This window comes from Periplaneta americana, chromosome 7, assembly GCF_040183065.1.
Source record: "Periplaneta americana isolate PAMFEO1 chromosome 7, P.americana_PAMFEO1_priV1, whole genome shotgun sequence".
Taxonomy (NCBI): Eukaryota; Metazoa; Arthropoda; class Insecta; order Blattodea; family Blattidae; genus Periplaneta; species Periplaneta americana.
In genome coordinates, this window is record NC_091123.1 from 137,696,025 (window position 1) to 137,723,422 (window position 27,398).

The 27,398-nt window shown below is 36.7% G+C and overlaps 1 protein-coding gene across 7 annotated transcripts in view; it reads right to left on the reverse strand.

Annotated features, from left to right (window-relative positions):
* Positions 1-27,398, reverse strand: part of fus (epithelial splicing regulatory protein fusilli) — a 544,142-nt gene that overhangs the window by 214,996 nt on the left and 301,748 nt on the right. For all 7 annotated transcript variants that reach the window (XR_011333184.1, XR_011333185.1, XM_069831352.1 and 4 more), the window contains exon 4: positions 16,537-16,626. Coding sequence is in view for 5 of the 7 variants with exons in the window: in XM_069831352.1 (XP_069687453.1) it covers positions 16,537-16,626 (90 nt within the window). In the remaining 2 variants the exon portion in view is untranslated. The remainder of the gene's footprint in view (positions 1-16,536; positions 16,627-27,398) is intronic.

The following is a 27,398-nucleotide window of genomic DNA, read 5'->3' on the forward strand; positions in this document are numbered from 1 at the left end:
ATGTCTATAACAGGGCAAAGCCCCAATTACAATAGACAATATACAGATATTTGTTTAAAACATAGAATTGCAGATAACATGAAAGAGAGATAAAACAGATACAAATGCAAGCGTAAATACAAATTAAAAATGAAAAACTGGAAAAAAAAAAAACAAAACAAACAAAACAAAAAAAAACAGATACTACCTAAATAAAAAACACAAATCTAGATATAAATGAAAAATACAAATTAAAAATAAATGAAAAATAGATAAGTATAGACATCATAGCCAAAAATGTAAATGGCGAATTACGGAGTAACAAATAGATAGCAATATTATTTAAAATCAACCACCTTCAGTATATTAATAAGAAAATATTTGTATAAGGAGACAATAACGATGTTTTCCAGGAAACACTTGAAAACTCCACAGCACTCGATCAACCAATATTCCAGGATTCCAAAACGCAAGCAAAATTTCCTTTAGAATTGCTGATCTTATAGCGTCAATGAATTCTAGAAGCCAAAGCAAAATAAGTCGTTCCTATTCCACCTTTGCTCATTTTTTCGAATCCAGTGAATCAGTGTTACCATATCCACTTATAACTTACAGGGTCTGGGTGGGGAAGAAAATAAAATAACTCATACTTTGATTAAATGTTATGTTTTTATTTACCGACGCTCGCAACTGCAGAGGTTACATCAGCGTCGCCAGATGTGCCGGAATTTTGTCCCGCAGGAGTTCTGTTACATGCCAATAAATCTACTGACATGAGCCTGTCGCATTTAAGCACACTTAAATGCCATCGACCTGGCCCGGGATCGAACCCGCAACCTTGGGCATAGAAGGCCAGCGCTATAACAACTCGACCCATACTTTGATATAAAGTTAAAATACTGTTGTGGTTGGAAAATATTAACACGTATGAGCTCAAATATTTCAATTTCCTTTAACATAAAATGCATATAAACTAGATATAAACAAAACTAACTGCCGCTCTCGCTCGCTGTGTTCGCTGAATTTGTCTTTCGAGTCTCGGCTCGTCATTCTCGTTGCGCTTCGAGTCTCGCTCGTCATTCTCGAAATAGCATTTGGTCGGCGTGGAAAGATTTCGTAACTTTGAATAACATACATCATTGAAATAAATAACAAAAATGTTTAAATGAGACAAAAAGACAAAACAAAACAGTATCTTAGTTATCAAAATGTTCTGGTTCCATTATGATATGACATACGGTTATATAAATAAAAAAACAATTCTCAAATAAATTTCCATTTCTAAGAAACATAAAACATGACATTAATACCTTTTTTACTTGAGATTACACACTTGATCTTAAACATATGAAAATAAAATTCCTAGCCTTTTAATAAGGGCTTAGTAATTAAATAAAGACTGGGGAACGGATTATTATACACTGAAAGGTAGAGATGATGTTTCAAATAAGCTACTTGATTGTTTATACATATATAACAGTTGCCAAAGTAGATAAAAGTTCAGTCAGGTATAAACAACTGCTGACTTCGGGAGATGATCAATATCGAGTCTCGGAAGACTCACAACCAGTCTTTGCGTCAAGGACGCGACGTAATACAACACTGTCGTGCGGGTTTTCGGCTTTGGGCGCTGTTAGTCTCGTTTTCTCGATCGTTGTTCTTCTCTAATACAAACCAATGGTCTATGGGCGCTTCTCAATATATGGGGAAAACATTATAACTGTGAGGAAAACGAAAACATATTATGCTTTTCCTGTTTATCTATAGACCTGACAATAATAGTTTCATAAGTCATAAATTCAAACACAAATAATGTTTCACTCTTGTTAGCAACCCTTAAAACAATCAGGGGTTTGGTAAAACAAATATATATAGTTAAATATATAAGATTTTTCTTCGGTGTTCGCTGCAAACTATAATGAAAAGTTTTCTCTACTACATTCGGGATAGAAATTTACAAAACTATTTATTAACAAGCTGTTATTTACGAATCAGTGGAAAGTCTTTCGCTTTGCCTCACTCTCCGCTACATTTTCTAGTGCATTTCACCAATGAAAAGACAACAGATTTATCACCGGTATATATGTATTATTCTTCCACTGAGGAAGCACTTAAGGATACAAAAGTTGAATGGCAAGAACGAGTCACGTTCCACGCCGCAGTCACGTGTTGATAAAGAAGCAGACCATTCTAGGGGCGAATGTCTCCAGGAAAGGAATACCCAGCAGTGTTGTGCAGGCAACATGCAATTCAGGTATTTCAGAATAAAGGGCGAAAAAAAAGTACTATGTACTTCTTGGTGATAAGTGTGATAGCAGTCTTCCCTTGCCATATAACATCGAGAATATTTATCTCGGTAGGTAGAAGGTAGGTACATAGGTAGGTAGTATCCCAGATCACATATAGATTGCTCATTCTTATGTTAAAATCGGTGGCTCTTTGAAGAGAACAACCGCCAGGATCGCCACCCGTCCGCCGTAAACGAACACGAGATGGCAGTACAGTCGCTAATGCAATTCAAATAGGAGTTGTAAAGTGACTCCTTATGTAACAACTAGATGGCAGCATAGTAAACCTGACAAAAGTTGTTACCGTCAAAGCCTATAACGCAGAGCAATCTGGGTATATATGATCTAGGGTAATATGTTTCAAGGAGACGGGTCCAAGCCCTTTAACATTCCTTGAGAGCACAAAATTCCAAATAAATATGCTACATTCAAGACGAGTTGTATCTTCAGGACATAGATTTTACAGAAAGCAAAAAAAAGTATGTGTGTGTGTGTGTGTGTGTGAGAGAGTATGTGTCTCTCTCTCTTTCTCTGTCTGTCTGTCTGTCTGTCTCTCTCTCCAATGCCTATCCACTTTTCCAATGACTATCCACTGCATTTGGGTGATTCGGGTTCAGCATATTGCGGAGAGACTGCAAGATTGTGACACATTTTTAAGTTGCACACCACTTCGGAGGGCCACGCTGTGCATAATGTGTATCTGTGGAGAGTTATGTTTTGTACTAGGTTGAGTGTATTGCAGGCAATGGGTGAGGATGATGATGAAGACGAAGGGAGAAGGGAAGCCCGGTGCCGGTACGTAGCCTACTCATCTAGAACAGTAACAAAGAGGGAGCCAGGCTTCACGTCGCCGTCTGATGGACGAATCACTGTCAACAGTGACATATGCTTTCTCTTCATGTGCACTTCGGAGAGATTTGGGATTTAGCCCGGGCATATTGGTGCACAATTTAGTGATTAGAAGTTGTACACTGCTATCTCTACTAATCCCGAGGTAGAAATTTTACACAAAATTTTCTTACTCCGCCGGGAATCGAACCCGGATCGGCTACTCTGGAGGCAGACGTGCTACCACAGAACTAACTCGACAGATTGAAATAAAAAAATTAACAGGGTATTTAAGGAAAATCCTAGTGATTAATACCCGAATTAAAGTTATAAAATACAATATTTACGTCAACATTCATGTAGGCTATATACTGCACACAATTCACATACAAAATATTTCGATGACTATCGACCACCGATGAATGAGTGAATAAATTAATGAACTAATTAATTAATGAAAAGAAAAACTGGAGGGGAAATATATAAGAGTTACGAGAGAATGCGTCCTAGCAAGGGAAATTGAGACTAAGAGGATGTGTCTGTATTGTCTCAAACCCACTGACCATTTGAATGTGTTTTTACGTTTTAATGTGTTCGTTTTTCTCAGAAAATATTTTTTTATTATATTTTTATAATTTATTGATCGATCAGCGCATTTAGCGCTATACAGATCACTTCTAAATGAAATACAAATACAATACGTAACATAGAATTGAGGGTAGCCTAGATTGAACTTCTCAATGAACAAAAAATGTTTAACAAGCTCTGAAAATGTATTTTGTTCCATTTGTACACGTTACGTTACTTTTATTTCGCTGTCCCCTTCATAGAACACCAAGAACCCCCCAGTTTGAGAAAAGAATGTTTATAATATTTTTTCACGTTGTTGAGCGAGGAAACGTTTTGAATACGTGAAAATGTTTATTCAAATGAAAAGTAAATAGCCTACATCCCTTATGACGGAGTAGTCTATCTATTTCTTAGAATAACATTATCTGGAAATATTGCTTTTTTTATTACCACACATTAAATTAAATTCTATACGGTACTACAAAACCTTTATAAAGTTCGATTTAATGCATTCATTTCCCTCTTCGGAACGTACCTAAACACACACAGATTTAATAATACATTTATCTTATTTTTCCTGGTAGAGTCAAGATCCTGAGATCTTCTCTTCCAGTCAACCAGGTCTGCAAGCAAATACACAAATCATAGTGATGTGGACGAAGACTAAATCTTTAACGACGATAATGGTGATTACCAGGGCCGGGTATTTATGGAGATCGCGAAAATCACAACATAATAGATATACAACAGATTTTTACTAATCTTTACGAATCAAGTGACTCTAATAATATGTGGATAAAACAATCGCGAAATAGAGTTCTAATAGCGAAATATGAACACATTAGCGAATTATTACTATTACGTAGTTTTATAGCGAATTTCATATTCTGAGTTTTTTTCGGATTCTTTTTTTTTTTTTTCCACTTCAATTTGTTACATATCCAAGTAGGCTACATTATTTGGTATTCCAGGTGTTCTGATTACATTCATTCATTCGTATTCTGCCCAAGGGCAGGTCTTTCACTGCAAATCTAGCTTTCTCCTATCTTTCCTATTTCCTGCCTTCCTTCCGTTTCCTCATATGATCCATATATCTTAATTTCGTATATGATCTGATATCTTCTTCTACTCCGAACTCTTCTCCCGTTCACCATTCCTTCCAGTGCATCCTTCAGCAGGCAGTTTCTTCTCAGCCAGTGACCTAACCAATTCCTTTTCCTCTTCTTGATCAGTTTCAGCATTATTCCTTCTTTATCCACTCTTTCCAACACAGCTTCATTTCTTACTCTCTCTGTCCACTTCACACGTTCCATTCTTCTCCATACCCACATTTCAAATGCTTCTACTCGCTTCTCTTCACTTCGTCGTAACGTCCAAGTTTTTTCCTCATACGATACCACACCCCATACAAAGCACTTCACTAGTCTCTTCCTTAATTCTTTTTCCAGAGGTCCGCAGAAGATGCTCTTTTTTTTCTATTAAAAGCTTCCTTGGCCATTGCTATCTTCCTTTTGCTGATTACATTGGTGGACTTAAAAGAGAGAGAATTCAACATTTCACTAATAATTTGAAAGTGTTAATTTTGGGCTGCAAGTTTTCTTCGTTTTCAATGAATGTGTGTTAAATACAGTCTCAATCCAACAAATATTGTCTACTGGCTATATCCCACCTTTACCAGAATGCAACGAACCTTTAATGTTACTTATTTGGAAAATAACATTCATACTGTGTTAATACTCCAATTCCAAAATAACAGTATTTTCCAAAATTTCCATTAATCTCCGCCAAGAGTACAAATCAATCTCCAACAATCTCCGCCGATACCAATATTAAAAAACACAAATGATAAAATTAATCTCCATAAATTCCTGCCCCCGGTGATTACTGAAATTTCTTGAGATAAAATGTAAGGGAAGTAATGTTATTAAGCGAGGTGGGAAACTCGTATTGTAAATAGAGTAGTCTGCATAACAGTAACTAATGTAAGGAGAAAGGCTAAGCTCTCTGAGAGCGTCTGTTTCCCGGTCCTGGTTATTAAGAGTAAAGGCTGGTTCACAATAAACCGGAAACGAGAATCGGAACGAAAACGAAAACGGTAAAATTGTTAAAATGCGTACATTTAAATGTGAGCATTCACAATTAACGAAAAGCTTGCCGGAGCCCGGGGTCGGGAACGGAGATTTGGCCAAGTTTCAACTTTGGCGTTCACGTTTCCGATCACAGCCCACTAGATTCATTCTATTGCCATCTAAAAGCTATTTTGTCGTCGTATATTTTGTAGCAAGAAGACCGTGACATAACCTATGCATTATTTTGTTCTGTGCTGTGCATCATGGAGCAACTTTTATTTGATGAGATTCTAATATTGAGTGTTGAGGAAAATCCTCACGTTTACAATAAGCGGCGCGCCTCGTATAAAGATGAGAAAAGAAGAAGAATACGTGGCTTTCAATAGCTGCATTTTGAACACCGATCGTAAGTGAATCATATTTTATTGGTTGTATTACACACTACATATTCATGCTTCAATTCAATTACTGTTGCGTTCTTTTTTTGTTCTATTACAAATGTTTCTTCTCTAATTATTTTACGCTATGGTAGACTTAAAATGGGTTGTGATAATAAAGATGCATGGACATATTTATAGTACCGTAACTAATGAAATGTTTCAGTTGAAATTTCGGAGTTGGTTAACCTGTGTTTATGTTGGCTACCTTGTACTCATGAGAGAACGCCATTGGTCAATTATACACAAATAACATCAGAATACGTAATATCGACTTTACATATCGTTATTGACATGTATATCGTTATGCATAGTCGTCTACGTTCTCGGTTTATTGTGAATCAAAAATTTTCATATTCATGTCCTCTGCTTCTCGTTTTCATTCTGGTTCTCCTTCCCGGTTTATTGTGAACCAGCCTTAGCTTTCAAGTACCGTCTCAACACTCAAGCTTACGTAAGTTTCAAATTAATATAATATAAGAGTATAGGACTGTAGTGCATGCAAGGTCACGCGTGAGGGATAACTGGATACCCTTCTGCTGATACTCGTTATCACAAATTCTTGCTTCAAAGTGCGATGTAACGGCAGCCCAGGCCTCGCGTACCGCGTGTCGCCACGCCACACAGCGCCACGTGGTACTGGTCTCGGATAGCGAAGAAAATAATCTTGGCTTTGTTAATGTTGGTGTAACTGTTGTAAGTGAAACAAACATTGTTATGATGATGATGATGATGATGATGATGATGTAGTTGTAGCCCAGATCACATATAGATTGCTCATTCCCATGTTAAAATCGGTTGCACTTTGAAGAGAACAACCGCCAGGATCGCCACCCGTCCCCCGTAAACGAACATGAGATAGCAGTATAGTCGCTAATGCAATTCAAATGGGAGTTATGACGTGACTCCTTATGTAACAACTAGATGGCAGCATAGTAAACCTGACAAAAGTTGTTACCGTCAAAGCCTATAACGCAGAGCAATCTGGCTAGGATTGTAGCCAAAAATGAAAATGATTTATGTATACTTCAAATTAAGGTTACCAACTACTTTTGAAGAAATAAGAGAGATTAACATTTCACAAAGAAAATTGACAAATTATTCAATTCAGTTAGCGGTACTAAAAAACAACTTTATTCTACACTTACGCTGTTATTTTTTTGTAGCCTTAACTTGAGAGTATTTTGAACAAATTATAAAAATTCCCTACATGAGTTGTTGAAGCTGTGCTTTGCAATTCTGATTTGATTAGATGTGTCGCGCTCCTGTTTCGAATATCTCTTTATGAGAGAAAAAACACTCTGCAGGAACTTCACTACATAATATGCTTTACAACTCAACTCATTACTTTTTTTTTTTTTTTTTGGTAACTCTAACATTGTTTGATTTTGAACTAGCGAGCTCTGAAACAATTTGTGGCAAGTATTACCTTCTACAGAGATTGTACATTTCAGAGCACCTCTGGCACAACAAAATCGATAATATAAATCACCAGAGACCGGAACTTTGGCAGAATGCGTTTTTAAATGTGTTAAATCTATCTTCATTTTGAAAATAAATCTGTTCGAATTATACATTTGTGATGGAAACGTCACGGTTTTATATTGCCCTTTCCTGCCCTTTTTAATATAAATGTCTAATTTACAAGATAAATGCTTTTTTTCCCTTCATTTGATTATTTATCTCTATTATTTATCAATTTATTATTAAAAATTGCCTACAGGTATATTTTAATTTATTTCTATAACCGCTACAATGAAAGTGTCTTCACCGAATGTATATTATTGTCTTTCAGTCAGTTCATATTCTCTTTGCAAGAATGAGTGCTGCCGTGAAAAAATGTATAACAGTAAGCGTTTTAATTATCGCTTGTGTTTATTTGACAAGGCAACAATGAATGTGGGTCTAACGTTATTTTTCTTTCAGTTTTCATTGCGACGTTGTTGTAGCTAGCTAAATATTTCATATCGCAACATATCAGTACAACCAAACACAAAAATGCACTTTCCAAGGCTACTGGGAAGAAGATTTCTTTGCTTCCAACATCGAGTCGAAAATCTCAATTTGCATTCCACTTATGTAAAGCTTTTCTTGCTGCCGAAATCCCTTTGTGGAAAGTGCACGGTTGTGGGTCTAGTGCAAGGTTTTTGTAATTGATTTTTATTGCGTATTTTAGCTATTAATAATGCCTTTTTGCCTGCCTATTTTAGCTATTTATGATGCATATTGCCTGCCTATTTTAATGATTCATAATGCCTAAACTTCACCTTCAACCGCGGAAAATTTAATTTTTCAAATATACTTTTATATTATGCAAAACATAATGGGAGGGGGGGAGAAATGCTCGAAGAGAAGAAAAATACGGGAGTCGGAAGTCTTAAAAATTAGGGATAAATACGGGTGAACCCGGGGAATACGGGAGGATTGACAACCCTACTTCAAATACAGCTGCAACAATCGAAAAGTCTGGGAACCACTGATCTAGGGTGTACTGTAGTACAATGCTCGTTGATTTCTGCTCTTCTACCTACTATAACCCGGGACGCAAGACATATCACAATTGTACGGTTTAGAGAGAGAGAGAGAGAGAGAGAGAGAGAGAGAGAGAGCATGCCATTATTAATACGATATGTGCCATGAATACAATGGGTATTAACTTGGTGAATGGAGGAGAGGGAGTTTTATGATAAACATTAAGTAGGGCACACGACAAAAACAAAGCCATGTATGTATGTATGTATGTAACTTATGTATGTATGTATGTATGTATGTATGTATGTATGTATGTATGTATGTATGTATGTATGTATCGGCTTTCATCACAACCAAGGGATTTCTTTAAAAACTTGTATTTCCTGTAAAAGGTTAAGTCCGCCTGATGCCTCAGTTATAGGCCTATTATTATTAATTTGATTAATGGTATGTCCATTTTGCTGCCATCTACTGTCCACCGTATGCAACTATGTATTCAGGTATCGCATATTTACAGTATATCATTCTTGTAAGGCTGGTTTACAATAAACCGGGAACGAAAAAACTTATTACTAGTTTCATTTTGGTGCGGAGGTTACAATCCACCCTGTATAGGCTACGTGTAAATTGTTTTGAACGGATTTCAACTATCAATATTGATCAGAATTAAGCTTTTGGGTATTCCACCATGTTCCTGGAACTTGGCACGGTGGAATACCGAAAAGCCTAATTCTGACGACAGTCATCGTGAAAGCCTAAAACCTCATATCAATATTGATGTCTACTTCATCATTTTTTTTTCAACTATATGGGTTTTTCATCGTACAAAAAATATTAACTAACAAAAGACGTAATCTTTTGTCAGAAGCTGAAGAAAAGTTACTTGTGTTCTATTGTGACTAGTGATGATCGAGCTAAAGGAATGTTTTCCATTTCCATTTCAATGTAAAAAAAAAAAAAAAAGAATGAGCTACTTAGTTCTTGCATCCAGATGGGGATTTTATAATGCTGAAAACCTGTTTTATTATGCCGATTTGTTGTATTATATTTGGTAGCATATTAAATATAGACAAAACTATGAATAGTGTATTTAAAAATTATTTTTAAAATAATGATATAAACTTACCAAAATAAATTTTATATTCATAATGCCGGTCTCATGTTATTAATTACTCATATTGTGCCACTCTCATGTTATATGAACCATATTGTGCCGGTCTCATGTTATTACTTATATTGTGCCAATCTCATGTTAATACTCATATTATGCCGGTCTCATGTTATTAATTATTCATATTGTGCCTGTCTTATGATATTAATTATTCTTACTGTGCCGCTCTCATGTTATTAATTACTCATATTATGCCGATCTCATGTTATATTACTCATATTGTGCCGGTCTCATGTTATTATTTACTTATATTGTGCCGATCTCATGTTATTAATTATTCATTGTGCCGGTCTCGTATTACTCATATTGTGCCGCTCTCATGTTATTAATTACTCATATTGTTCCGCTCTCATGTTATTAATTACTCATATTGTGCCGCTCTCATGTTATATGAACCATATTGTGCCGGTCTCATGTTATTACTTATATTGTGTCGATCTCATGTTATTATTACTCATATTATGCCGGTCTCATGTTATTAATTATTCATATTGTGCCTGTCTTATGTTATTAATTATTCTTACTGTGCCGCTCTCATGTTATTAATTACTCATATTATGCCGATCTCATGTTATTAATTACTCATTGTGCCGGTCTCGTATTACTCATTGTGCCGCTCTCATGTTATTAATTACTCATTGTGCCGCTCTCATGTTATTAATTACTCATTGTGCCGCTATCATGTTATTAATTACTTATATTATGCCGATATCATGTTATTAATTACTCATATTGTGCCGGTCTAGTGTTATTAATTACTCATATTGTGCCGGTCTAGTGTTATTAATTACTCATATTGTGCTGGTTTAGTGTTATTAATTACTCATATTGTGCCGATCTCGTGTTATTAATTACTCATATTGTACTAGTTTCGTGTTATTAATTATTTATATTGTTCCGGATTCTAGTAATAAGTATTGTTTACTGTTAAAAATATTTCGTTTCAATGAGATACCCGTTATTCCATTTGAGACATCAAAATTCTTAGAAACTGACATTACATAACGTGGTCTGGTGGTGTTTCTTATACTGCATTGTCCTCGTATAGCCAGTGAGATCATGTAACCATTAAGGAATCCAATTTCAATGTCTGAACAAGGAGTCGTGCCAGAGTTTGCGGAAACCAGCTTTCTGGAATCACGTCATACGCACGTACAAAGCAGAACTGCTTCAGGGTACAAATAAAGTGATTTTTTTTAAAGAACTACAGTCCAAAAAATGCAAATTTGAGATATTAAGCAGGTGGTGAGCGTATTATAGGGGCCAACTACTGAATTAGTTGTTACGAAAAAAAACACCAAATCCTACATTATAGCAGTGGAAATTTTCAGTAGGCCTATTTTCATAAAACAACCACAGACCAAAGACTTTTTTTTTTTTGTGAAAACAGCCATTGTCCAGGTCGATGGTAGCAATTACAAATATCCCATTCGTATCATCTTGAAACATATATCCATACAATTTTAAACTGTAGTAGATTGGCAGTATTGCTTCTTATGTACGCGGCAAAAGCCACCTCAAAGAAAAATATTTTAGCACGTGGATTGTTGTATTAGTTATGGAGTCATCCTTAGTTGCAGAAGTAATCCCATGGAAGAAACGTAAGCAACGAAAAGAGAAGAAATAGAATATAATAAAGAAAAAGAAGATTAAAAGAGAGGCACACTTCAGCCACAACAGAGTATTTTTCTTAAAACAACCATTGCCCATAGTTAACATTTGCACATGTATTTCTACGAGGCAACTGAAACTATAAATGTACTTCAGTTGTCCCAAGTTTCTACAACAACTTGAGAAATGACATGATGAATTCATACTTGAAGTGTCAACAACACTCATGCAGATAGGTTTTTGTTCTGAAAATTTATGTTTTTGGATTATGGTAGCAGTCCAGGGCGCCTAACATATTGAAAGACATTTGCATGTTCATTTTGCTTATTCCTGGCAAACTTTCCATTCAAATCTACTCTAAGAACAAATATTTGTTCATATTATACATTTATGCCGGTAAGGCCAATTCACAATGAAATTTTAACATTAACGCAGAGACATCAATGCATGACATGAATATAATATTATCTTACTATTCATAATGCCAACAGAAAGCTAAATTCAAAACAATAAATAAATAAATAAATAAATAATGGAAGAGTGTGGAAAATAAACATGGTTCATTTTTTTGCACACACGAAGAAAATAAAATATCTTACACAAATATATATATATATATATATATATATATATATATATATATATATATATATATATATATATATAAGATACATTAATAATGTTATAATTAAAACCTAACATAAGATTTTATTTCATAACCTATTTATTTCTATATATTGTATTTTATTTTGTAAAATTATATTTATATGATTTACTTCGAAACAAAATAATCAATTTCTCATAAAATGAATTCATTTTTGCACGTCTTTCTTATGTTCCTGTGCATTGCGATAGTGCCTTTTTTTTTCTCGCACCACGTCAACGCGAACATGAAAGCATGGTATTCTCAATCTCTCGTGTAGTGTCTAACGCCATTGTTTATGTTTATTGTGAATGGCTCCATTAAGAAACCTGACCTGAAGCTTTTGTGTTCGCGTTGCGTTTGCGTTTACTTTTCATTGTGAATTGGTCCTTAAAATATGAAGAAAGGAAGTAATTGCAACTAGTTTATTTTACGATCCACCAACCAAAAATTAGCCTATAGATCACAGAAACAGAAGTTGAGCTGCTATCAGAAAAAGAAATAATAATTTTCTTATTGCAACTATGAACGTAATGTAGGAAATACAGAAATCCCTCCAGCAGATCACTGCCATATGAATTAAATACTTTTTTTTATATATTTTGCAGTATTACAATAATTTCAAGAAATAAACAATATTTATTTAAATTTATTTTAAAAAACCAACAAATGCAAAGATAGCTTTACTATGGTGCATATCTTTATGCAGAAGTACGTTCACGTGCGAGTCTAAGCTATGCTGCATATCTTTCGGTAGATCTACGGGTGGGAGGAATTAAAGAAAATACAAAAAGAAGAATACAGAGATAATGGGAATGCAAAAAGAACAAGAGGAACACAAGAACAAGGGAAATACAAGGAGTACAAGGGGAATACATAGAGAACAAGGAGAACACATGGAGAACGAGGGGCATGCAATAAGAACAAGGGGATTACCGGACTTTCCGTCGCAGAAGAAACGTACCGCGGACATTTCGTCACAGACTTTTTGTCACAATGGTGTTTATCACTGCAGACTTTATGTCACAGGGGTGATATTTCCACGCAGCCCGTTTCATCATGCGCGAAAGTAATGTCACAACTGTTTGGGTTGGATATAGCACTTTACGAAATATGGTCTAACATTTGCATACTCTACAGCACAATTTAGGGGCTTTTAATTTTATGTTATGACGGAGAAAGCGGAGCTCTGTGATGCTGTTTAGAATTCTCCAGCAAATTATGTCAGAGTGCTCGCAGATATTCCATAATCCATAATCCTGTTCCGTTTAATGAATCCCTCTTAGGAAGCTTTATATTTGTGTCGTTGAATATTCCTGAAACCACATTTTACACAGTGGAAGATGTAGAATATATCGAGCATGTAGGTAATCTCTTTATTTCCTCAACTTTGCAACGGAAACATAATTGTGGTCATGGAAACAATTCACATTGTTGTCAGCGGTACGTTTTGGCTGTGACAAAGAGTCCGATAAAGTGTGACAAAAAATCCGATCAAGCATACAATTGTAGTGACATATTGCCATTGTGACATTTTTTCAAAGTGTGACAAATGTCCGCGGTTCTGTCTTGGATGTGACGAAAAGTCCGGATACGGAACAAGGGTTGTAGAAAAGAAAACAAAGGGATTATAACAGAACAGAAGGACTACAAGGGGAACACAAGAACAAGAACACATGGAGAACAAGGGAAACACAAGGAGAACAAGGGGAACATATGGAGTGCAAGGGGAACACGTGAAGTGCAAGGTGAATACAAAGAGTACAAAGGGAACACAAATAGTACAAGGGAAATACAAGAAGAACAAGGGGAACACAAGGAGAGCAAGGGGACATATGGAGTGCAAGGAGAATTCAAACAGTACAAGGGGAATAAAAGAACAAGGGGAATAAAAGAACAAGGGGAACACATGGAGTGCAAGGTGAATACAAAGAGTACAAAGGGAACACAAATAGTACAAGGGAAATACAAGAAGAACAAGGAGAATACAAGGAGAGCAAGGGGAATATATGGAGTGCAAGGGGAACACATGGAGTACAAGGTGAATACAAAGAGTACAAAGGGAGTACAAAGAGTACAAAGGGAACACAAATAGTACAAGGGAAATACAAGAAGAACAAGGGGGGACACAAGGAGATCAAGGGGAGCACATGAAGTGCAAGGGGAACACATGGAGTACAAGGTGAATACAAAGAGTACAAAGGGAACATAAATAGTACAAGGAGAATACAAGAAGAATAAGGTTAACACAAGGAAAACAAGGGGAACAGAATGAGAACAAGGGAGGGAGTTGCATTTTTACGTGACTGTTCATTACCAAGTTATATCCTCGATACCTAGTGAGGAGAAAAACATAGTTCTACGTCACAAATCACGCTGAGGAATGCTATGCTTTCCCTATCTTTGCCCCTGTCATCTAATTTGAAAACAGACTAATAGCCCATTACATCACCCTAGTGTAGCCTTGATATTCCTGTAGTTATTTTCCAGATCCAGAGGTATGTAATGAACAACTTGTTTTGTCAGTCTACTGTAATTCTTTCTAAGAATGTTCTTTCTAAATCTTCTATTACGTTTAATTTTACTAGAAAGAAATACTCGTATGCCAAGATGTCTCCTAATTGTTTCAATTTACAGAGAAACAGTCTACACACCAGTGGTAGTCAGCACTAGCTGAAATGGGTTACGGGTAAGCAGTGCATGGCAACATGAACCCTCGTGCAGGAGTAAGCATACCCGCCAGCAGCCACGAATGCACGCTGGTGCTATAAGAGACGCTAGCCCCAGAGTGCAGTGTTATGATGACTGCTGGTCTACACTATCAAGAAATTCAATTCGTTAGTGTGAAATTAGTCTTGTTTCCAATAATCAAAGACTCCATTTTTCAAAGTAACGTGAGTCGCGAAAACTTAAAAAAATACTAAGGCATTCGAAAAGTAACGGCAACTTAGTTACTGTTCCGCACTAAATTTATTTAGGTTACTTTTGACATTACATACTTCAAATATATTCTTCTGCCATGTCAATAATACGTTTCCAAATTCTTGGAAGACAGCAGACTCCATCTGCGAACAGCAGTGCGTTCTGATTGGCTGATTTCTTACAATTCGCATAACCTTAAACGCAGACGCTTGTAGCTTGCAAGCTTCTATGTCAACGTTTAATTGAACGTTTACATTTATGTTTATGTGTTCCATTGTGAACGGTTCCATTACATTACATAGCCCTTAGCTTTTATGTTTACGTTACGTTTACGTTCAATTTCCATTGTGAATGGACCGTAGTGTGTCTGTCGGTAAGGGTTGGGAATGCTCCTAGCTTGAGAGTAAAGGCTGGTTCACAATAAACGGGAACGAGAACCAGAATGAAAACGAGAAGCAGAGGACGTGAATATGAAAATTTTTGATTCACAATAAACCGAGATCGTAGACGACTATGCATATCGATATGTATGTCAATAACGATATGTAAAGTCGATATTACGCATTCTGATGTTACTTGTGTATAATTGACCAATGGCGTTCTCTCACGAGTACAAGGCATCCAACATATACACAGGTTAACCAACTTCGAAATTTCAACTGAAACATTTCATCAGGTACGGTACTATAAATATGCCCATGCATCTTTATTATCACAACCTATTTTAAGTCTACCATAACGTAAAATAATTAGAGAAGAAACATTTGTAATAGAACAAAAATAAACACAACAGTAGTTATTGAATTGAAGCGTGAATATGTAGTGTGTAATATAACCAATACAGTAATAAAATATGATTCACTTACGATCGGTGTTCAAAGATGCAGCTATTGAAAGCCACGTATTCTCCTTCATTTTCTCATTTTTATACGAGGCTTATCGTAAATGTGAGGATTTCAATATTAGAATCTCATCAAATAAAACTTGCTCCATGATGCACAGGACATAACAAAATAATGCATAGGTTATGTCACGGTCTTCTTGCTACAAAATATACGACAAAATAGCTTTTAGATGGCAATAGAATGAATCTAGTGGGCTGTGATCGAAAACGTGAACGCCAAAGTTGAAACTTGGCCAACTCTCTGTTCCCGATCTCGGGCTCCGGCAAGCTTTTCGTTAATTGTGAATGCTCACATTTAAATGTATACATTTTAACAATTTTACCGTTTTCGTTCCGATTCTCGTTTCCGGTTTATTGTGAACCAGCCTCTAGCGCAATAGATCTTGAAAGGTTGCAGTATTGGGTCGTAGTACCTCCTCCTCGAAATTCAATCCATTTCAGTTCAATGCAATATGGTACTTCCTATATTGAAGATGTGTCTGTAAGACAAAGACACTATCATCACTGTTATACTATATGGTTCATAATCGTCCTTGTACAGGTACCCGAAAACTATCTTCTCGACCTGGTTCTTCAATCTGAAATGTGTGTGACCTTCACTAAGGCATAAAAACAATATTGTAAACAATTTCAAGTACTTACCGTCTGCGAGAAGCCTCTGGACGATGTTCACCATGTCCTTGATCTCCTTCACGTAGAATTCGGACTCTGTGTCCTGTGTCATGCCCAGATCTGTGATCTTAGAGTTAAGGATCAATTACATAGCCAGACGTCACAAAGAAAGTTTCATGCTGTACTGATTGTAACTACAGTGCATGAGGGTTAAGTTGGCGTGATTTCTACTATCCTTGTCTGCGGTCCTTGTCTATCGACTGTCAACAGATGTAAGGGGGGAAAGGTTTTCTTTTGTAGAATTCTTGGAATTCCCTTCCCTCCTTCTCCCTTGGCCCTTCTAGAACACACTTTTGCAAATCCAATTAGTGGGTCTCTCAGTGGCGTCTTGGCGTTGTTCGAGTTCATTTATTCAGTAGTGTTTAGTGAATAGTGAAGTAAGTGTGTGTCTCGTTGTGTCAATTTAATATAATATAATATAATATAATACACAATAATTCACAATTTAAACAAAATGTTTTCGGAATTGCATGGTTTCCCTGTTATCTTAAACATTGTAATGTGTGTTGTGCTCTTGTTTTTAATAATCATGGTAGGCAATATGGGAAAACGCGGGAAAGCCTTGAAGTCGGACAGTATGAACATGGTTATTAATGTACACAAATTCTTTACTGAAGAATATGAGGCACTGAAACGCGGAAAGCAAACAATATCTGTGTCGAGGGTTATCGAAAGAACTGCTGCAGCGACAGGTATATCGTCTCGTAGTGTTAGCAGGATTTAAAAAAAACAAAGGGAGGCACTAGAAAGTGGAAGTGTTCTGCGAACTCCAGGAAAGAAACGCCCAAACAGGACCCCTCAGAAAACTGCAATTGACTCATTTTCTGCCGCCGCTATAAGACGAGAATTTTATTCTTTGTATCGGACTGATTTTTTGCCTAGTTTGAAGGATATAAATGACGCATTAATTAAGGAAAGCTTATTCACTGGAAGCATATGGAGTTTGAGAGAAATTCTTAAAAAAATGAAATTTAGGTATGTTAAAAATACTCAAGGCAGAAAATTTTTAATGGAAAGGTCAGATGTTATTTTAAAGAGATTTAAATTCTTAAGAAAAATGAAAGAATTACGCGCCACTGGACGCGCCGTTGTTTATCTAGACGAAACTTGGGTTAATGTGAACCATACGAAAAGCAAAGTTTGGAAAAGCGATGATCACGAAATTGACTTCCCACTTCAAACCCCAATAGGAAAAGGTCAACGGTTTATTATTTTACACGCCGGATGTTCGACAGGTTTCATTCCAAACGCGCTTCTAACTTTCAAATCTAAATCAACTAAAGACTACCACGAGGAGATGGACAGCACTGTATTTAAGAACTGGTTCATTAATCAATTATTACCAAACATTCCTCTCAATAGCATCATTGTAATGGACAATGCCCCCTATCATTCAACAGAACTCAATAAGGCACCAATTTCATCAACACCGAAATCTGAAATGCAGTCCTGGCTTCGTAACAATAACATTGAATTTGATTTACGATCCACGAAACCTGTATTATATGAACTTGTAAAAACTAAAAAAGATAATTTCAAAACATACGAAATCGACCAAATTGCGACAATGCACTCCCATACTGTAGTGAGACAGCCACCATACCATTGTGATTTAAACGCGATCGAATTAATATGGGGGCAGGTTAAAAATGACGTTGCGAAGCGTAATATTTCGTTCAAAAGTAAAGATGTGAAATTGTTCTTTGAGAGCGCTCTTGCAAAAGTGACGGAAGATAATTGGAGAAAGGCCTGTGAACACGTGGAAAAAGTCGAACAATTTTATTGGGAGAAGGACGGACTAGTAGACGAAATTAGCGATCGATTCGTAATAAATTTGGATGACACGGACACGGACGAGGAACTTTCTGGCGGAGAGGAGTCAGAATTTGAAGAGGAAGAGAGTGCCGCCGCTGCTAACTCCTGGTCGCTGGAAGGAGTGTCGACCATACCGCCGTCACCATAAATGAGGGTAGAGAGAGATGGTGAGTATTCTTTCTCTTTCTAAAAGGGACTAGACAAGTAAATCCTCATGGACTGTAATAACATACTTTTATGTGCTATCTTTAAAAAAAAAGTGACTGAAAATGGGTACCTGATAAAGACAGAAATTCATGCATTGCAACCTCTTGTACTCGTAATATGCACGTGACATCGTCAAGATGCCACCATTCCAAATACGGCATGTTCAGGTGCAATATAAACAGTAAGTTTTCATTTTATCGATAAATTCGAGTACGAAATGTGAGTGCATTTATTCAAAGAAAATGAAAACCTAGAGTGTTACTGAATAAGATAAATTATAATAGATAAATTAAATAAAAAATATATATTAAAGAAAGAGATGTGTTTGAACAGTAAACATTCAAATGCGATTATAAGACTAACATTTATTTAAAAAAATACAATGTTGCCACAATGTGCAATTAAAAATTCTTCGGATGAAATTTTGTCACAAATATTTTGTCTCCATTTTCATCCAGGATTCACAAGATGTTCCTATGCGAGAAATTTGGGACATTTGGTATTTTCTGTATAAAACCGACAATGTTATAGTAAAAGATAGTTCTTATCAGACGAAAATAACAGATTTTTACATTCTATTGATGAGATGGTACATGTGTAAAATAATGAGTTAAATACAATTCTCTCTCTTCACCAAAGATTTAGTGGACAGACGGTGAATTTAAATACGTTCACGTTAACTTAACGTTGGACCATAATCCGAGAGTAAATAAAAGAATTATAACAATTCAACTCCAGTGTTTTCCTGCCAACAGTTTACTGTATAGCCTACTTCATTTAACGATGTACCAAAGTCCAATTCAATTACACTGACCATTTTAACCTTTGTCCAATGCAGAAACGTAGTCATTATTTTCGGGGCTATAGAAATCGGAACTTTACAGCAACCCTTACATTCAAAAAGGTACAATGAGGGACATAATAGTTGAGCGACTCGATGTTTTTTTTTTTTTCTAAAGTCAAAGAATGTAGCACTGCGCATACTCCGAGCCGAAAGTTTTCGATCATATGTTATAACCGGAACTTGAAAAATTCAGGTGACCCAAATTTTGTTTCTTGGTCTGTACAATTGGCGACACTGATTTATCTTCGGCCTCTATTCATAGAAGTAATAACTAAAGAAGCCACACTCACACCAACAAATCATCGATCACTATCGATTACTAGGGTTCAGGCAGTGGCGGCTCCTGCGTATTTCTTAAGAGGAGGAAAGAAGTTAACAGGACGAAATGATACCTTCTTGAATAAAACATGCTACAAATTAGCCTACATGCATACATTTAAGACCAGGTAGTATTGGGGTTGGCCTTCCCTTCTGTACAGCAATAATCTGTTCTTGTAAACTGAGATTCCTAAATTTTACAAAATATATTATGTTTTCACTTCCATTCATTATTGAATAATTGCACAAATTAACAATTACAAGGAAATTCACAACCTCGCAGCATTTCTCGTGTACACTACAGCATCACACGTGTTGGAAGAGACTATAGCTACTAACATGTAATCGGGACCATTTTACGGAAATGGGAATGGGAAATAATCTGAGGAAAGCGAGAACACTGCACCCAACCACGTGTTCTGTGTTGCCACAAGTATATTTTACAAGATCAGTATCACATGCTTTTGAAGAATGTCAGGTCTTGTGGCTGTTGCCCTGTCTAGTAGACAATGAATGGAAATGAATTTCAGGGGCCAAAAGACCTGCGATACTAACGCAGAACTAACTACTTCCTCTTTGTTATATGTAAACCCAACTTTAACTTTCAAATATCCTTGAAAGATTCAAACCATGAATAGTAGCCTATATAAAGTGCAATGAATAATATTTATTTATAATTTTAAAAAAAGTTTATACGGTATCTTTCATAGCTTTGCGTTAAAACTGTTTTCATTGTCTATTCCTAGATGTGTTATAGTCTGGTTGAATGCAAAATCGTTAGATGGCAGCGGTAGCGAGCTTACTGCATGACTAGTCGGTTTCTATTTCCCGCCCATGCTCTGATTCAGAGGAGGATCTCCTCCCTATCCGTTCATTTACTTGCTTTAAAAATCTGCTTCTTTCTCTGGCCGCTAGTGCGCTGTTGTCTATGTGTGTTAACTGCGGTAAAGGAGGAATGGATTGAGTTTCCTCTACACAAACAATCACGCATCTTTCTCACAGTTTTGTAGCAGCACATGAGCGCGCGTCGTTTACAACTCGATCAACCGAGGTTTTCTTATAGCTGAGAACTTAAAAATTATCTAATCTTCCTCGAATTTCAAGGCACATATTTTATTTGGTATTTACTTTCAAAAGAAAAAAAAATGTGAGGAGGACGTTCCTCCCTTCCCTCCCCCGAGGAACCGCCGCTGGGTTCACGTATCTTTGAACGCCATTATGATTCATTAAGCGGGAAAGCATTCCTTTCTTCGATCTTCCAGAGTACGGTAAATCTATTTATGTACTGTCTGTCAAAACAAACCAAACCTAACCTGTCACTGGCCCTAGATCTTACGAAAACTCGCTTATTTATTGTTCTTCTTTTGTATGTGTATTTGTGTATACAGGGACATCATTTTATTTTTACTTCAATTTTTATTATACCTGAGTTTTTGAATGTACTTCACTTCCACTCCCTCTACTAGTAAACTTCTAATCGCCTTCCACACAGAACCAAGGCCGCGTATCCAGTCAAAGTCGCCTTACGGTCATAATAAACTATACTGAGTGAGTATAGTATGTTCCAGAAATATGTTCGTGTTTTCCAGTGACGAAAGAGCTTTCAATATTGAATCATATTTTCGCACAGGTACTGTCGCCCGTTTGCCTACGTCGCATCCCGGTTTCCCCCACCCGCTTCTGCTCGCCCCTCTGTAAAGGCTAGTGGCTAGCTCTTTTCTGAAAACATTAATTTCTGTTAGGAATTGTACGTCTACGTAATATTATACAACTGCTTAAAATAACTTAAATAAAAGGGTCTCGTTAAGTAATTGTCACGTGATTTCCCCCCTTTCTACGACTCTGCGACAAAACCACTTGGGCGAACAGTTGATAGCAAGTCTGAGTAATTTTATCTTTTCGGATCGGGCAGAAGTGAAGATTGAATTTACAATACGTAAGGTACACTTTTAGAGTAAGTACAGAATTATTTCAACATGAGTTACTAGTACAAAGGACGAAACTGGTAATTGGAATTAGATACAATAGTCTATAGTGCGATAATATGCACAAAAGAACTGAAGCCTGTATCGAAATGAACACATACCATTTTCAAAAATGTGTTTAAATATCCATATTATGATTATTTTTTTTAATTTAACTTCATTCTCTATATTGTACGCTAATGTGCTGTAGACAGTATAATATACACTGCATAATGAATACGTCCGAATGGGAGCTCAATTCGTGAGTAAAAACACTTATTGTTAATACAGTACTGTATTTTGATTGAACGAAAACCTAATGAAAATTATCAAACTCAAAATTGCGATATTTCTTAGTTTACGTAGGCCTAAATGGATGAACTACTTTCCTTCCCTCCTATACCTAGTAAAGTGATTTGTTTGTATTTTACGCCAGTATCATCGAACTCCAGTCGTGGAGGGAGGTAGCAAACGGTGTTTCCGGTTCTCAGCCGTTAATCCAAAGAAATAGCCAGATTAATATTAGAAATGTTAGTAAAAATTCCAAATGGGATAAACCCCAGAACATGGATTACACCCTTTCCCTCTTACTTCATAATTCCAACCTTGTGCACACAAAATAAATTACTGGCACTGAAAAATGCCTTTTCGTAAATATAATGATGCGCATTCGACAAACGCAGACAAATCTGCTCTTTTTAGTATATCAAGACATAATTTGGTAGGTGCAATCAGTGTTCTAAAATTTTCTCATAAAATGATGTCCCTGTACATTTTATCACGAAATAACGAAACATAAATCAGACGTCAGTCCCGTGTGTGGTGCGTAGAGAGATCGAAGGTTAAATAAAATACATTCTCCCTTAAGATTACCTTATAATAAGCAATCCATTGAAGTCAGTTGTCTAAAAATTAGGGGTTTCACAGATCTTGCATTGTACTAACAATTTTCTCTCCATTAATATGAAGGAAATGCAGTAAGTGCAATGTTTTGAAATTGAAGCATGTTGAAATAATTTAATATGTTAACACTACGCAAAAATAGAGAGAGATGGCTGCCACATCTAGTCTTTCAGTGAATGTATCGATATACTGACAGGGGAGAGGGAACATGCAAGGGCCTTCAAAGTCGTTACAAGAGATGGGGTGGAAGAAGGGAAAAAGATGTACACTGGCAGCTGCTAGGAGGTAAACACGCTAGTCTTGCATCCCTCGTTCTTTCACACAGAAACGTGCATTCGACCGGCATAATAACACGGACGAGAATATCTTCTTAACATGAATCTACGAAAAAAGTTTCAGCTTAACTGCACTATCATTTAAGTACATTTACAGACATAATGAAACGTTCCTTGTACGACGCCTAGCACAACACAGTAACAAAGTTGGTCTTACCTGGTAACAAATCCACAAATAACACGCACGGTCGACAGACTGCCTCGCCACGTCGCATAGGACTCGCTTTTATTCAGCGATAATCAATTTAATTGCAGCACAGTTCGATTCCATAAGACGCACACTTCTCTAACCGAAACTTAAGTCATTTTCACTGACGAGACTCGCTTCCTTGAAACGCGTTATGTTATGCTCCCATCACAATCGACACTCAGTTGTTTCGCACACTGTCAAACTACATGCAAAAGCAGAATAGAAACACTCTCTCAGCACATTTCAGATATTATGGCGATGTATGTTTTCGTAGAAATGCGATCTTAAGGTGAAAACATGCCGCTGTCTTGGCAAACCTTTTGCACACTTGCAATTCAGAATAAATGGACTTTGAAATCAATCTCTGCTGCCGGTGGTGGTGGTGGTAGAAGACGTTTTGTGCCAGAAGCACACACATACGTGCACGCACTAGGGGATGGACAAAAGAGAAGAGGGAGGGGGTTTTACAGGTCCAAGAACGGAGGGAGTCAGAGCGGGGAAAGGGGATTTGAAACACGTGGGAGTGGGGGAAGGGTTCTACTGTCCAGTCCTAGTTAACTTGTGAGAATACAATAGGTCACCTGTTGCTAACTACAAATCAATTCAAGGAATGTGAATATTGATGAATTACAAGAGACATGCCTTTGTGTCATTCCAACAAAACCATTGCATTCGTGGTAGTAAAGTTCGAACTAATACACTGTTACTACACATAACTATACATGGATGTGTCGCTATGCTCTAAAACCTCACAAACAGAATGTAAGCGATGTAAGTACCATTATTTTAACTGATGATTATTCATGTCATAAGGAAGAAAAAAATGTCCTTACAATTTTTTTCTAATTGCAATTTTTAACTAGAGTCGACGGCAATTCGAAAGGCGGTAGTCTGCTAGCGTTTGCGTCGAGACAGATAGGGAGGGCAAGGCAGCGTACAACATTGCCACATCGTACTTCACGCACACGTGCAATACAAACAGCGCAGGAGAGAATTTAAATTATCAAAAGACAATAATGACCTTAGCCGTTGATTACTGTAAGCATGACACCAAACAAACCCTCTTTCCTTCACTAACAATATTCTTTGCACGGTTCTCAATCCCACACCACATGCTTCTGCAGTCGTTTCTTGCATGTTGGCAACGTTGCTGCCAGCATCAAGATGGCCGGCAGCGTTCTGCTCGTTAACGTTTTTAAAATAACTATACACCTTAAACACTATTTTCCGCGCATGCTTGTGTAATACTTGTCTTTTTACAGTCTCTTCTTCCATTTATTTACCTTACATACACATAGTAAATGTTAGTTTTACTTATTCAATGTGTTGAAACACTCGTACGTGAACAAACGAACTCGGGAAGTGCTTGTTATAGACTGATTCTGATTGGTTCTACTGTACAAGCTTGTGACGTCACGTACTAGAAATGTTACGGCGCATATAGAAGCTAACCGCCTTCCGAAATGCCGTCTAGTCTAATTATTAAAGTTTACAATATTAGAAGCTTGACAACGTGGCTGGATGGGGAGGAGGGGATTTACAAGTACACAGTACAACTCAAGCGGATACAGATATACCGGTACAAAACAGATGCTCTGTTCTAATGCAGGAGCGGATCAAGACAACTGTTGTTTACGTAAAACGAGCAGCAAATACAAACTTTCGATCTCATTAATAGAACATAATGGTAAATTTCCATTTTATTTAACAATATTGCTCCATTTTAATTGTACGTCTAAAAATAAACAATAATGGTTTTCTGCACAAAATCACACGAACTTTTTTTCTAATGCAACATTTTAATCTTTCCCGCTTCCGTTAAGCAGTATCATTTTAAAAGAAATTTCTGGTTGTGTTATTTTCGAAACGAGGTAAGAGACTTCCAATTTTTAACAATCGTTGAGAAACTGCTACAAAAGTTCGCCGATTAGGTAACCTTCTTTGCGGAAAACGTTGACGGTACATCCTTCTTGCAGCACTTGAATTACGACGACTTTCTCCATAAATTAATATCATATGATATTTCTAAACTGTGGATAACATTGTAAGTTGTTTATCGAATATTTGTACTGAATTGCCATCCGCTCGGTAGGAGACCTATGGAGCTTGAACTCAGCTGAGCTGACGTCTGTGCAGAGTACGTCAGCTGCATGAATCCTGCTGAACGTTGTCACATCGGCAATTTTAAATAAAGGGTGTCTAATTCGTATAGGTTTATTCATTAATTTATTTGTCGTAGTGATTGGAAGTTAAATATACTAATTACATTAGATAAATTATGTTATCTTCCTCAGAACCTGAGGATGACCCATAATAGTTCGAAGCATGTAAACCAGGTACGATAGAATTTAACACAAAAAAGTAATGTAATACATATTCCGAAGTGATACAGTGTTACAAGTTGTGTAATCAAGATATATACATTTTATTAATGTTGTAATTGGAACTCCTTTAGCAATAATAATTGTTGCACTTACACTTTTTTAGTTGTACGAGATATCACATCTAAAAACAATTTCCGATATTGTTTCGTATAATATCAAAATCAGTGGCGTGAATACTCTTTCGAGATTTTTATGCCGTAACATGGAAATTTGAACCCATATACCAAGGATTCCGCAGGAATCTCAAGTTGCTTGTCTAAAGCCTTGGTTTTTCTGAACCGACGCATGCGACGTGCGAGATGCGACGCCCGCCTCGCACAAATCCGGACTACACGAGAGATAGTGAGTGGTTTCTACAGAAACATCATTTTATTTTTACTAACATTTCTAATATTAACCTGGCTATACCTTTGGCTCAACGATTAAGAACCGGAAACCCCCTTCCACGACTGGAGTTCGATGATACTGGCGTAATATACAAACAAATCACTTTATTAGGTATAGGAGGGAAGAAAAGTAGTTCACCCATTTACGTAAACTAGGAAATATCGCGATTTTGAGTTTGACAATTTTCATTAGGTTTTTGTTTAATCAAAATACAGTACAGTATTAACAATGAGTGTTTTTACTCACGAACTGAGTTTTCCTTGCGGACATATTCATTATGCAGTGTGTTAAACTGAAAAATAATCATAATATGGATATTTAAACACATTTTTGAAAATGGTGGCCGTTTATTTCGATACAGGCTTCAGTTCTAATGTGCATATTATCGCACTATAAACTATTGTACGTAATTCCAATTACCAGGTTAGTACTTCGTATCAGTAACTCATGTTGAAATAATTCTGTACCTACTCTATAAAAGAGACCTTACGCACTGTAAATTCAATCTTCACTTCTCCCCGATCCGAAAAGATAAATTTACTCAGACATGCTATATACTGTCCATCCAAGTGGTTACGTCGCAGCGTCGTAGAAAGGGAGGAAATCACGTGACAGTTAATTACTTAACGAGGCCCTTTTATTTAAGTTATTTTAAACAATTGTATGGGTATAATATTACGTAGACGTCCAATTTCTAGCAGAAATTAATGTTCTCAGAAAAGAGCTAAGACAGCCCCGCCACTAGCATTTACAGAGAGGCGAATAGAAGCAGGTGGGGGAAACCGGGATGCGACGTAGGCAAATGGAAAATGATGCAATATTGAAAGCTCTTTCGTCACTGGAAAACGCGAACATATTTTTGGAACGTACTGTTTACTATGACCGTACGGCTACTATGACTGCATATGCGGTCTTGGTTCTGTGTGGAGGACGGTTGAACTTCATTAGTAGAAGGGGTGGGAGCGAAGTACATTAAAAAACTCAGGTACAATAAAAAGTGAAGTAAAAATAAAATGATGTCCCTGTATAACTGAGAGAAGCGAGGTCTGCGCACCTCGCAACTATAGAAACCACTCACTATCTCTCGTGCAGACGGGCCTCGCATCTCGGACGTCGCATGCGTCGGTTCAGAAAAACCAAGACTTTAAGATCCCTTCAGTGAAAATATTTCAGTGTTGTTCATTAACTTCCTTTATGGGGACAAGGTTCTTTTATGCGCCGTAAATCGAAGACTCGCGGCTTTAAATGCACCTTCTGAAGCAAACAATGATAACACGAGGACTTTTATATTTCTGCTCAGGTTTGAATCCACGAATTCCAGAATGGAAAGGCTGTAACCGCCCGAACAACTATACTGCCCAATACAATATAAAGCTACACGCTAATCAAATTTAAGTATTTATTAGTTGGTTTTATTGGTCGGTATCACGTCCGTAACTCTACCCATTATGGTCGTTTAAATAAATTCCCAAACTGTGATGTCAT